The sequence below is a fragment of the Drosophila bipectinata genome, chromosome XL, assembly GCF_030179905.1.
Source record: "Drosophila bipectinata strain 14024-0381.07 chromosome XL, DbipHiC1v2, whole genome shotgun sequence".
NCBI lineage: Eukaryota > Metazoa > Arthropoda > Insecta > Diptera > Drosophilidae > Drosophila > Drosophila bipectinata.
The window spans coordinates 6,387,927-6,401,676 of NC_091734.1; the positions used below are offsets into that span (position 1 = coordinate 6,387,927).

The 13,750-nt window shown below is 41.5% G+C and overlaps 2 protein-coding genes across 3 annotated transcripts; both read right to left on the minus strand.

Annotated features, from left to right (window-relative positions):
• Window positions 1-229: 229 nt before the first annotated feature.
• SmydA-8 (SET and MYND domain containing, arthropod-specific, member 8) lies at window positions 230-7,882 on the minus strand. Of its 2 annotated transcripts, XM_070280734.1 has the most exons (3): window positions 7,801-7,882; window positions 6,793-7,741; window positions 230-835 (listed from the first exon to the last, which is right to left on the minus strand). In XM_070280734.1, the coding sequence occupies exons 2-3, from the start codon at window positions 7,714-7,716 to the stop codon at window positions 398-400; spliced, it is 1,362 nt and encodes a 453-aa protein (XP_070136835.1). In that variant the 5' UTR covers window positions 7,717-7,741; window positions 7,801-7,882; the 3' UTR covers window positions 230-397. The 2 variants fall into 2 exon arrangements, with proteins under 2 accessions (XP_070136835.1, XP_017096220.2); XM_017240731.3 differs by lacking the exons at window positions 6,793-7,741; window positions 7,801-7,882 and adding an exon at window positions 2,280-3,352.
• Window positions 7,883-8,153: 271 nt separating this feature from the next.
• On the minus strand, window positions 8,154-8,964 carry LOC108124812 (transcription initiation factor TFIID subunit 4-like). The gene is made up of 2 exons (XM_017240661.3): window positions 8,925-8,964; window positions 8,154-8,866 (listed from the first exon to the last, which is right to left on the minus strand). The coding sequence occupies exon 2, from the start codon at window positions 8,861-8,863 to the stop codon at window positions 8,192-8,194; it is 672 nt and encodes a 223-aa protein (XP_017096150.2). The 5' UTR covers window positions 8,864-8,866; window positions 8,925-8,964; the 3' UTR covers window positions 8,154-8,191.
• Window positions 8,965-13,750: the final 4,786 nt, after the last annotated feature.

A 13,750-nucleotide genomic window follows, 5' to 3' on the forward strand; every position in this document is an offset into this window, starting at 1 on the left:
GAAAGAGAAATCCCATTGATAAATATCCCCATTCTTTAGTTTTGCTTATAAAGTTTAAATAAATTACATTTATAATTGTTCCTCGACTGGTTGCCAAAACAAAAATCAAAATTTGTCAAGAAAATCTCAAGATCTCTGAACAGAAATCTTTGAGGCTGGTTGGCTTTCTAAAGAAATATTCTCATGAAAAAAAGGCAGAGGCATCTCCCGAAAGGGTAAATAAATTCTTTTTTAGGTACATACATTAAGATATTTATTTTTGGTATTCCCTTAATTAAAAATAGAATAACAAGAACACTCACTTTCACTCAAACGACAACACTCACTCACTCACATAAAAAAATTGAAAAAAAATTGTATTTATTTATATTATTCACAAGTGGAGGGCACAGGCTCGTCACTGGATCTCCCCGGTGATGAGTTTCTTGAGAGTGCACTCGCCAGCCCCGAGTTTGTGGAGAATGGCCAGGATGTCCTCCCGGTAGCGATCCTTGTGGGCCACCTCCTCCGGCGTGTACTGCTCCGGATCGAAGCGCGTCATCCGCCAGATGACATTCAGCTTGGCCTCGATCAGGACATAGTTCGAGGGGGGACAGAAGCGCGGACACAGGTCGTTGATGAAGTGGATCATGTCCCGGACACTGCTGGTATTGATCCGGTTGTTGATCGTGTTCAGGGCAAAGTCCTGGTATCGGGCCATCTTCGAGTGCGGAAAGACGTTGTTGCAGGTGATGCACTTCCAGTCCGGCTGCAGGGTCCGGGTCTGGACGGGAATCACCAGGCCACGGCAGCCCTGCTCCCGGCAGAACAGCGCCGACAAGTAGGTTCCATTCTCCTGGAAAACATGATCCAGAATAAGGCTATGTAGTGAGTGCGAATCGAAAATCTACTAGGGGGTTCAATCACCTCCGTCTGTTTCCGAGGTTTGTTTTTTTTTTTTTTTTGTGGTCAAAATTAGCATAATGGAAATTTTTGGGGGTTTTCGGTTTTGTTGAGGGGGTGTGTGCATATATTTATATAGATGTCTATGTGGGTAGGTTAGTAACCCCAAATAAAACTAGGGGCTTGTAGAACTTTTCAAGTGCTTTGTGGTTTGGGTTAGTAATAGGGTTTGAAATTCTTGTTTTTTTATTTTAGTTTTATATTTTTTATTAATAATATTCTGAGCCCCCTGAGCCTATATATATTTAAATTCCAATTTCCAGCTCTATTATCTCTTGGGATTATTTGTTTTTCTATATTCCTGATAAGAAGGTCTAAAGAATACTATATATTCCCCATCACAAATTCTTTTGTTTATTTCAAAGTAATCTTTAAAGAATTAAAAAAAAAACTAAGTATAGCTGTTAAAGTATTAATTAGAATTTTTTATGACTAACACTATTTAACCTTCCCATTCACTATTAATTCGATTATTATGCCTTGATGGTCGGCAGACCCCCTTTGAGCCACTTAGGGCGCCCATGGGACGCGGCTCATGCAAATCATAGAACTAATTTAATTAGGGAAACGCATTTGTGTGGCAGGTAGAGGCCATTATTCAACTTATCCCGACGACTCGACCGCAGAAACTGGCTAAGACCAAAGGCCAGAGAAGCGCCAAATGGCCGAAAAGATGAAAACTAAAAGCCCAAAGTGCTCTCGACATGGTCCATTATGAGCATAAATAGCTATATATGCTTGTAGGTACAAATGGATCTCTATCTCTGGGATATATATACCCATATCCCATACATTATGTAGTCAGCCGCGAAACGAAAATCAAATTAAAAGAGAGAGTGCCACGTTGACATCGATGTTGGCCAAGAAATTTGGCCAAAAATTCAAGTAAAATTAAATTTGTGTGTGTTGTGTTTTTTTTTGAGAATTTTTAAGATATGGCATGTGTGACAGAAAATATGTAGCTTTTTTTGAATAGAGTGGGGGTTTTAAGGGGTTTTGATAAGGTTTTTAAATAATATTTAAAGTAAGGACGAAAAGGAAAAGGTTTTTCCTTAAGAGGAGTAGCGGGAATCATGCAGTTCAGGAGGAAGCTAAAAAAGCCAAGCTTTGTTGTTAAAATTTATATATATTTAAATATATATATATATATATATATATATATATAGTTTATCAACAAAAAATTTAACAACTTTAAGGTTAATATTAAAAAAAGCAAAAAAGCGCGGGAATAAAATAACCAAGTCTTCAATAATCCCAATCTCCCCTCTCTAAACAGATCATAGAAATCCCATCCAAAGGACAAACCCCAAAAGAAGTAATATATATCCAGAACTCACTGTATTATCATTACACCGGACACAGTCGCAGGTAAAGTGTTTCGTCATCTTGAGAAAGATGTTCCTGGTGAGGTTGCCCCAAAGGATCTTGGTGTAGGTGGTGGTTATCTCGCCACCCTTGGGAATGTCCCGTGCCGCCCGCACCACCGCCAGAGTACCATTATCGAAGTAGTGACTGGCATTGGGAGTGCACTCGTGATTCATGATCGCCGTCAGCGGGAAGAGTCCACGAAGGAGGACCTCATGGCCGCCAGAACGGCAAGGTGCCTCAAAGGCGTTCGTGTTAAGGACACCCACGATTCGGAATAGCTGATCCATGAAATTTCGATCCGTGGTGGGAAAGTTGCGGAAACACTGGGCCGCCTTGATGATCTCCTGGCGGTAGCCGCGCTCCGCATTCGCCTGCATGGCGTCCACCAGATGGCGCGGCTCCTTGGCCAGGTGGAAGACCCGCACCGCTGTCAGGATCCTGAGGGAGAGCGGATTCACTTGCTCTAGTTCCTCGTCCGCGTCCTTGGGCTGCCAGCGCCGGAAATGTTCGCATTCGGCGCGATGGATTTCCGCATCCGAGCAGGCGGCACAGACGGGCAAGGTGCAGCGGTGGCGACACAGGAAGCCACTCTGTGGCAGCATCTGGTGGCAGCAGACGCACGAACTGAGCTGCCCCTTGCGGGCTGTGGGTCCGGTGACGAGCGCCCGTTCCCGGAAGATCAGCTCGCCGGCGGCAATGTTCCGGGTGGCGAACACCCCCCGGCCGGCCACCTTTGAGGAGTTAATGGTCCAGTTGGGCTCCTCCTCGCGCAGATCACCCAAATGGCTGTCTATCAGCGCGGCCAGTTGCTCGGCACTGGTGTCCTTGTCAGGAGCCATGTGCGCCACCATGGCAGCCGTGGTGTCCATGTCCGCGAGGGGTGAGGAAATACGGATATACGGTTACGGTTACGGTTACGGACACACGATTACGGACGGAAGTGCGAGCCAACCAGAGCGACGCGCGTTGGGTCGGCGAGTGATGATGTCTCGCGGTCTACAAGGGAATTGCTGCGACAGCAGCAACGCCGGCAGCAACAGCAGCAGCAGCAGCAACACCAACAGCAACAGCAACAGCAATGCCGGCAGCAACAGCAGCAACATGAGCAGCAACAGCAACAGCTAGTGAGACAGCAATAACAACAAAACGTTTCATATCTACAACATGACCAGAAGCAACAACAACAACAACAACAACCAGAGCAACGCTTATGACGTGAACGCCGACGCCCTCGGAGAGCATTAAATACAGCAGAAACCAGGAGGAAAGGGGGCCACTAAGATACTGGTAAGTATGGCAACTATTCATACCCATTACTTGGTGGAGGAATTATATACCAGAAATACTAGAAGGAAGGAATACTAGAAAGGATCAATTTCTTAAGTCGCAGGACCTTTAGTCATGGAACATTAAAAAAAGTTGAACTAAGAATATGAGCTTCTTATTTTTATTTAAAAAGAACCTTTGTTTTCTTCGTCCTTTGTTCTTAATATAATTTCTAAAGTTTTCTATACTATACTAATATACCTATACTATTTATAATCTCTCTCAATAACTCTTCAAATATTATCAATAATATTCTATCTATAAACACTTTTATAAAATCCACATATTCCCTCTTAAGTCTAGTCTAGTACGAGGTATAAAAAACACAAATTAGAGGCAGCAAGCTAGAGGGTGAGGTTAAAAGGGGGGAGGCTAGAACAACAGCAACAAAAACAACAAATAAAAACAACCACAACAACAACCACAGGAAAAACAAGCGCCATAGGAGACAACAACGACAAAAGTCAAATATGATTTTTTCCAAAAGCACACGCACACGGGAAAAACACACATTTCCCAAAGTTCCGATTTTCAAAATCAAAAATGAAGAATTTTAATATTTAGAATAAAAGATGAATAATTTAAAAAAAATTACACAATTAACTAATAAAGATTTCTAATAATTATAAGAATAATTAAGAGAGGAAAAAGCTCAAACACATAACTTATTTTCGGAGTTATGAATCGAGAAACTTTTCGATATAAATTCTTTTAAAATAAGTATATATTGTTTTAAGCTCCTTAATTGATTTCTCTTCTTAACCTTTTTATAAAGAATCTTAACAAACATCTCAAAAATAATTTCAAGAAATCGAAGAGAAATGGGAATCGGGAATGGGACGGTTGTACTTGAAGTGCTATATGCCACTGGGACGTCGCAAAGCGGATTTTGCTTTCGACTCTTATTCAATTTGTGCTTGAGTTGTTGCTGCTGCTGCTGCTGTGGTTCCCATTGTTGCATTCAATTGGATTTGAGGAGGGGGTGGTGAGGTGAGGAGGTGTGAGGCAGCACCTCAGAGGCAGCACGAGGCAAGAGGCAAGAACCATTGATGCAGCCCAGTCATTCACTAATCAAAAAGCATTTTCCGCTGTCAATTTATATGGCGAAACACCTCAGACGACGGATGGGCTATCAGTGGCTACTCCAGCGCCTCCATCTGCCCGGGAGGAGGCAGTACTCCACCTCCTGGTCTATCACATTTCCCTGCCATGTGATGTCTGCGGTTATGGATGGCATAAAGTGGAAGCTATAGAGGGACAAGCCCCCAACCCAAACCCAAACCCAAACCCGAACCCAACCCAATCCAAGCCCACATGGCGCCATCACCCTCGGCAATCTGAGCAGCTGGAAAAATTATTTGCCGAGATGCAATGCCACCAATAAAAGGCGTGGCACTAGCCCACATTAATGCACTGTAAAAAAATGTAGTAACCAAAAATAAGAACATTTTTAAAGTTAAAATAATAAATTTTTGGAACAGTGTAAGTAACTCAATAGAATCCATAGAAAAATAGTATAATTATTAGGTTTCTATATGGTATACTAAAATTAATTATAACCTATCACTTTCACAATCTCTCCGGGCATTATCAATATTGGGGTTTTTTTTTTTGTACAGTGAACTCTGGCTAAATGTGCGTGTGGCTGGGACATAAATTAAGACATCGCCGGGCGAGGAAAAATAAGTTGCGTGTCGGGGACACAAAAAAAAAAAAAAAAAAATTGGGTACAATGCCATGGGGAAAAAGCAGGTGAGAGAGCCATGACACGTGACCAGGTGGGGATGGCTCCATTTACCGGTGGTAACAACTACTCTTACCCCCCCTCCTTTCGGCCCTTACCTCGTTTTCCGGATCATTTTCCGGCGCGACTGTCACGCATTGTCACATGTCAGCTTAACCTTCTCCAAACCCCGAAAATAACAGTCGTAACTCAGTTGTAAACCTTTATGGGGTCTCGTTTTCACAGGGGACACTATAAACCCATAGTCTCCGTCCGGATTCCACACCCACATGGCTTTATTTTAAATCTATTTTCACTTTTTTAAGCGAATTTTATTGCCCCAATCGAAGGAAATTAAAACTGGAAATAGTTCTTAGTTTAAAAGAAAAGATATATCCCCGACATATCCAGTTCTTAATAGTATGGATATATAAAAATATATAACATTTTTTATTACTTTTTAATTAAAAAATGAAAAAATACTTTCCAATTCCGCTTTTCGAAAACGAAAACTATCTGGCAAGCGAAATACTCGAAAAATTTGAAATGTTTTTCGGCTTTCTGAGGAATTTTTGTGCGCAAAAATATATACATATGTATGTGTTTTGTATATTTGAACAACGTCAAAGAAAATATAGATTTTTTTTTGGGGAATAAACAAAAAAAAAGAGGGCGGGGCAGGGCAGCCGATCTTTGACAGAAAATTGTAGAATTCTGTGCCAGCTGAAGCGTTGGAATGAATGAATGCAGTGGGTTGCTAGTCTTTATATACATATCTGTGTATTTTTTTATTATAAAGAATGGGAGTACTTGAACTAGTAAAAAAAAAGGTGCAAGGGAGGAGAAAAGGGGTGTGGCATCTCCATTTTTAATTGGAAGTTTGCCAAAAAGTAAAAGTCTTAAAAGATCAATGCAAAAAATATGAAAACAAACAAGTGTCATTTAGTTAAAAAAAATATGGGTTTTGTTTTTGAAAAACTTTCAAGGTTTTGAAAGTGTCTAGAAAGTTGACTCTTTTGTGAGTATTTTTCATGATTTTTTAACTAAAACGTTTTTGTAAATTTTCAACACTACTCACGGGTTAATCCTTAAAGATGATTTTACATTTTTTAGAATAATTTTTTCGGCCAGCTGCCTTGTTTCAATCATTCACTTGGCCTTTGATTAATTACCCGACGTATTTTGGCTTTAAAACACATAAACACGCTACTAACAGGGGCGTAGTTTCCAAAGGGGATTCAATAATAATAATAATAAATTAAATAAAAAATAAATAAAAATACATATATTAAAACAAGCCACAAAAATTGAAACCCCTTCCTCTACTACGCCCTTGTTTTTAAAACTTTGTATAACGAGCACATCTATTTTAGTGCATCGATTGCGACACACTCTCCGCCACTGCCTCAAGGGATGCAGTTTTCCGGACTCACCGTCGGATCCTGGCAGCGGACACAGTGGCACATGAAGTGCTTTGTCATACCGAGGAACATCTTCCGGGCCAGCGTGGACCAGAGGAGCTTGGCGTACGACATGGTGATCTCGGCACCGGACGGAATTCGTTCCGCGGCGCATACCACGATCGTCTCACCGTCCTCGAAGTGATGGGCGGCGTTGGGAGTGCACTGATGGTTGAGTAGCCCGGCCAGGGGGAACAGGGCCCGCACCAGGACCTCATGTCCTTCCACTTGACTCCGGCTCTCAAAGGCGTTCGTATTGAAGGCGCAGATGGTGCGATAGAAGTAGTCCAGCATGTCCTGCTCCTTGGGGAAGTGATGAAAGCACTCGGCCGCCCTCTGCACCTCCTTTATGTAGTACCGATCAGCATTCGCCTGCATGGCGTAGAGAAGCTTCCGCTGCGGCTCGTCCAGGAAGAAGCAGCGCACCACGCTGAGGATACGCAGGGCACGCGGCTCGATCCGCTGCGTATCCAGAGGCTGCCACTTCCGGAAGAGCTTGCACTCCAGCTGATGGCGATCGGAGTTACGGCACTCCTTGCATACCGGCAGCCCGCAGCCCGCCGGACAGAGAGCATCCACATCCGTGTCCCCCGGAATCAAACAATAGCACAGGGTACAGGTGCGCAGATTTGTGGATCGATGGGCAGTCGGTCCCACCAGGAGAGTGTGCTCCCGAAAGAGCTCCTCCCCGGGCGCTATGTCCCTGGTAGCGAAGATGCCCCGCCCGGAGATCGGGGAGTCCGCCACCTGCCAGGCCGGGTCCCGCGGCCGCAAATCCCCCAAATGAAGGTCTAACAGTTCGGCCAGCTCCTGGGTGGAGGCACTTATCGTCATCTGCTGCATCGGCTGGATCTTTGGGCGCTGCTCCTCCGGATTCTCACTTGGCTGCTCCGACATTTCGTGATTGGATAACCGCAACTCTCTTCCGATAAAAAACTAGGTGTACCAAATGAAAAAACAAAAAAAAAAAAAGTGTCTCACTCTCCGCCGGATGATTATCGGAACACAACTGACCGTCGCCGCAGATGGCAAACTCTCTAATTTTCCGACTTTTCCCCGATCGCTCTCCGATTCCGATTCCGATTTGCGATCTACGATCTGCTCAATCGGCCCACCATGGAGTGCCCGGCCAAAAATAGCCGTAATGGCCCTGCCGGCTCTCGGATTGCCCGCTAATTTTTTTCTTGCTGGACTTGCCGTTGCGGTTGGAAACACAAACAAATCCCAACCGGAACATGTAAATTAAACAACAATTTAGAAACAAATACCATCCTATACTCCCGCCTATAGGCATAGCCTATAGACACTTCTTTATACACGAAATCTAGGCATTAAGCCTTAAGGAATTTTAATTTATTTCATTTTTTAAGGCCTATTTATATTTCAAATAGGCTAAAAAAAGCATATTGCTCCTGGAAAAGCGCTTCTCCTCCGCCATGAACTGCATCACATCGTGAACGTTTACGTTTTTGTTTCGCATACGTTGTAGACTACCCGGTGGTTGGGCACCTGAGGGTTGTGCCCCTTGGCCAGCGACAGGAGGCTTCCGTCCAATAGCATTGAGAGCGGTAGTATTAATTGCATCCATTTTCATACTGGGAATGTTCTGACCTCGGGAATCCCGTTTGCGATGGAAGTCATCATCTTCATCGGGGGATCCACATTGGGCCTTTTTCAGATCATTCAGAAAGTTCATCGTCGGTCGCATTTCGTTCAGCATGATACACCTTTTGTCGTTGAATAAAAAATAGCTAGTCCGATGTTCGCACTGCTCTATAGACTTTTGAACCGTAAACTTCATAAATGTCTCCAAGCCGGCCATGAACCCTTCAATAAGCGGATCATCACATTCGATTTTGAACTCCTCGTCGGGGCATTCTTGGCCCAAAACCCTCAATAGCCGTTTTAGGACACAACTACGATTGAAAAATGAAGGTCTAGCCTTGGATGTGCTGGACGAAGTATCCGGAATGGGGAGATCCTTGATCAGGAGCAGAGCGCCAGCATAGGGCTGCATAGGCACTTCGATGCCACGCTCCGCCATTATCTGGAGGATAATAGCGATAGTAAAAAAAAAATATATATTCGACAAACAAATCACTCACCCAGGTTGACAGCTGCTGTTTGCCTATTTTTCGCCAGGGCTGCCAAATGGCAATAATTAAAATATATATAATATTTGATTATTTTATTTTTCGCCAGGGTTGTCAAATGCCAATAATTAATATATCTATAATATATGATAAATTTATTATGTAATAATTAAAAAATAATAAATTATTTCCTAAGCGTACCCTTACAAAATTGTGGGTTTTCCCAGTTTTCCCACTTTTGCTCCTTCGGATGGCCATAGCTCTGCCAATTTGTATCCGATCAGGATATAAAGTACCATTTAGTAATCAGCGAACCAAGAAGCGACTTTCCTTATTCAAAACATTGCCTAAATATCGTTTTTTAATTTTTCGAATTTTTTCCTAGGGGTACCCTGACAAAATTGTGGGTTTTCCCAATTTTCCCACTTTTGCTCCTTCGAATGGCCATAGCTCTGCCAATTTGTATCCGATCAGGATATAAAGTACCATTTAGGATATAAAAAACCATTTAGTAATCAGTGAACCCAGAAGCGACTTTCCTCATTCAAAACATTGCCTTAATATCGTTTTTTAATTTTTCGAATTTTTTCCTAGGGGTACCCTCACAAAATTTTGGGTTTTCCCAATTTTCCCACTTTTGCTCCTTCGGATGGCCATAGCTCTGCCAATTTGTATCCGAGCAGGATATAAAGTACTATTTAGTAATCAGCGAACCCAGAAGCGACTTTCCTCATTCAAAACATTGCCTAAATATCGTTTTTTAATTTTTCGAATTTTTTCCTAGGGGTACCCTCACAAAATTGTGGGTTTTCCCAATTTTCCCACTTTTGCTCCTTCGGATGGCCATAGCTCTGCCAATTTGTATCCGATCAGGATATAAAGTACCATTTAGTAATCAGCGAACCCAGAAGCGACTTTCCTTATTCAAAACATTGCCTAAATATCGTTTTTTAATTTTTCGAATTTTTTCCTAGGGGTACCCTCACAAAATTGTGGGTTTTCCCAATTTTCCCACTTTTGCTCCTTCGGATGGCTATAGCTCTGCCAATTTGTATCCGATCAGGATATAAAGTACCATTTAGTAATCAGCGTAAACATTGCCTAAATATCGTTTTTTAATTTTTGGAATTTTTTCCTAGGGGTACCCTCACAAAATTGTGGGTTTTCCCAATTTTCCCACTTTTGCTCCTTCGGATGGCCATAGCTCTGCCAATTTGTATCCGATCAGGATATAAAGTACCATTTAGTAATCAGCGTACTCAAAAGCGACTTTCCTCATTCAAAACATTGCCTAAATATCGTTTTTTAATTTTTCGAATTTTTTCCTAGGGGTACCCTCACAAAATTGTGGGTTTTCCCAATTTTCCCACTTTTGCTCCTTCGGATGGCCATAGCTCTGCCAATTTGTATCCGATCAGGATATAAAGTACCATTTAGTAATCAGCGTACTCAAAAGCGACTTTCCTCATTCAAAACATTGCCTAAATATGGTTTTTTAATTTTTCGAATTTTTTCCTAGGGGTACCCTCACAAAATTGTGGGTTTTCCCAATTTTCCCACTTTTGTTCCCTCGGATGGCCATAGCTCTGCCAATTTGTATCCGATCAGGATATAAAGTACCATTTAGTAATCAGCGAACCCAGAAGCGACTTTCCTCATTCAAAACATTGCCTAAATATCGTTTTTTAATTTTTCGAATTTTTTCCTAGGGGTACCCTCACAAAATTGTGGGTTTTCCCAATTTTCCCACTTTTGTTCCCTCGGATGGCCATAGCTCTGCCAATTTGTATCCGATCAGGATATAAAGTACCATTTAGTAATCAGCGAACCCAGAAGCGACTTTCCTTATTCAAAACATTGCCTAAATATCGTTTTTTAATTTTTCGAATTTTTTCCTAGGGGTACCCTCACAAAATTGTGGGTTTTCCCAATTTTCCCACTTTTGCTCCTTCGGATGGCCACAGCTCTGCCAATTTGTATCCGATCAGGATATAAAGTACCATTTAGTAATCAGCGTACTCAAAAGCGACTTTCCTCATTCAAAACATTGCCTAAATATGGTTTTTTAATTTTTCGAATTTTTTCCTAGGGGTACCCTCACAAAATTGTGGGTTTTCCCAATTTTCCCACTTTTGCTCCTTCGGATGGCCATAGCTCTGCCAATTTGTATCCGAGCAGGATATAAAGTACTATTTAGTAATCAGCGAACCCAGAAGCGACTTTCCTCATTCAAAACATTGCCTAAATATCGTTTTTTAATTTTTCGATTTTTTTCCTATGGGTACCCTCACAAAATTGTGGGTTTTCCCAATTTTCCCACTTTTGCTCCTTCGGATGGCCATAGCTCTGCCAATTTGTATCCGATCAGGATATAAAGTACCATTTAGTAATCAGCGAACCCAGAAGCGACTTTCCTTATTCAAAACATTGCCTAAATATCGTTTTTTAATTTTTCGAATTTTTTCCTAGGGGTACCCTCACAAAATTGTGGGTTTTCCCAATTTTCCCACTTTTGCTCCTTCGGATGGCTATAGCTCTGCCAATTTGTATCCGATCAGGATATAAAGTACCATTTAGTAATCAGCGTAAACATTGCCTAAATATCGTTTTTTAATTTTTGGAATTTTTTCCTAGGGGTACCCTCACAAAATTGTGGGTTTTCCCAATTTTCCCACTTTTGCTCCTTCGGATGGCCATAGCTCTGCCAATTTGTATCCGATCAGGATATAAAGTACCATTTAGTAATCAGCGTACTCAAAAGCGACTTTCCTCATTCAAAACATTGCCTAAATATGGTTTTTTAATTTTTCGAATTTTTTCCTAGGGGTACCCTCACAAAATTGTGGGTTTTCCCAATTTTCCCACTTTTGTTCCCTCGGATGGCCATAGCTCTGCCAATTTGTATCCGATCAGGATATAAAGTACCATTTAGTAATCAGCGAACCCAGAAGCGACTTTCCTCATTCAAAACATTGCCTAAATATCGTTTTTTAATTTTTCGAATTTTTTCCTAGGGGTACCCTCACAAAATTGTGGGTTTTCCCAATTTTCCCACTTTTGTTCCCTCGGATGGCCATAGCTCTGCCAATTTGTATCCGATCAGGATATAAAGTACCATTTAGTAATCAGCGAACCCAGAAGCGACTTTCCTTATTCAAAACATTGCCTAAATATCGTTTTTTAATTTTTCGAATTTTTTCCTAGGGGTACCCTCACAAAATTGTGGGTTTTCCCAATTTTCCCACTTTTGCTCCTTCGGATGGCCATAGCTCTGCCAATTTGTATCCGATCAGGATATAAAGTACCATTTAGTAATCAGCGAACCCAGAAGCGACTTTCCTTATTCAAAACATTGCCTAAATATCGTTTTTTAATTTTTCGAATTTTTTCCTAGGGGTACCCTCACAAAATTGTGGGTTTTCCCAATTTTCCCACTTTTGCTCCTTCGGATGGCCACAGCTCTGCCAATTTGTATCCGATCAGGATATAAAGTACCATTTAGTAATCAGCGTACTCAAAAGCGTATTTCCTCATTCAAAACATTGCCTTAATATGGTTTTTTAATTTTTCGAATTTTTTCCTAGGGGTACCCTCACAAAATTGTGGGTTTTCCCAATTTTCCCACTTTTGCTCCCTCGGATGGCCATAGCTCTGCCAATTTGTATCCGATCAGGATATAAAGTACCATTTAGTAATCAGCGAACCCAGAAGCGACTTTCCTTATTCAAAACATTGCCTAAATATCGTTTTTTAATTTTTCGAATTTTTTCCTAGGGGTACCCTCACAAAATTGTGTGTTTTCCCAATTTTCCCACTTTTGCTCCTTCGGATGGCCATAGCTCTGCCAATTTGTATCCGATCAGGATATAAAGTACCATTTAGTAATCAGCGAACCCAGAAGCGACTTTCCTTATTCAAAACATTGCCTTAATATGGTTTTTTAATTTTTCGAATTTTTTCCTAGGGGTACCCTCACAAAATTGTGGGTTTTCCCAATTTTCCCACTTTTGCTCCTTCGGATGGCCATAGCTCTGCCAATTTGTATCCGATCAGGATATAAAGTACCATTTAGTAATCAGCGAACCCAGAAGCGACTTTCCTTATTCAAAACATTGCCTAAATATCGTTTTTTAATTTTTCGAATTTTTTCCTAGGGGTACCCTCACAAAATTGTGGGTTTTCCCAATTTTCCCACTTTTGCTCCTTCGGATGGCCACAGCTCTGCCAATTTGTATCCGATCAGGATATAAAGTACTATTTAGTAATCAGCGAACCCAGAAGCGACTTTCCTCATTCAAAACATTGCCTAAATATCGTTTTTTAATTTTTCGAATTTTTTCCTAGGGGTACCCTCACAAAATTGTGGGTTTTCCCAATTTTCCCACTTTTGCTCCTTCGGATGGCCATAGCTCTGCCAATTTGTATCCGATCAGGATATAAAGTACCATTTATTAATCAGCGTACTCAAAAGCGTCTTTCCTCATTCAAAACATTGCCTTAATATGGTTTTTTAATTTTTCGAATTTTTTCCTAGGGGTACCCTCACAAAATTGTGGGTTTTCCCAATTTTCCCACTTTTGCTCCTTCGGATGGCCATAGCTCTGCCAATTTGTATCCGATCAGGATAAAAAGTACCATTTAGTAATCAGCGTACTCAAAAGCGACTTTCCTCATTCAAAACATTGCCTTAATATGGTTTTTTAATTTTTCGAATTTTTTCCTAGGGGTACCCTCACAAAATTGTGGGTTTTCCCAATTTTCCCACTTTTGCTCCTTCGGATGGCCATAGCTCTGCCAATTTGTATCCGATCAGGATAAAAAGTACTATTTAGTAATCA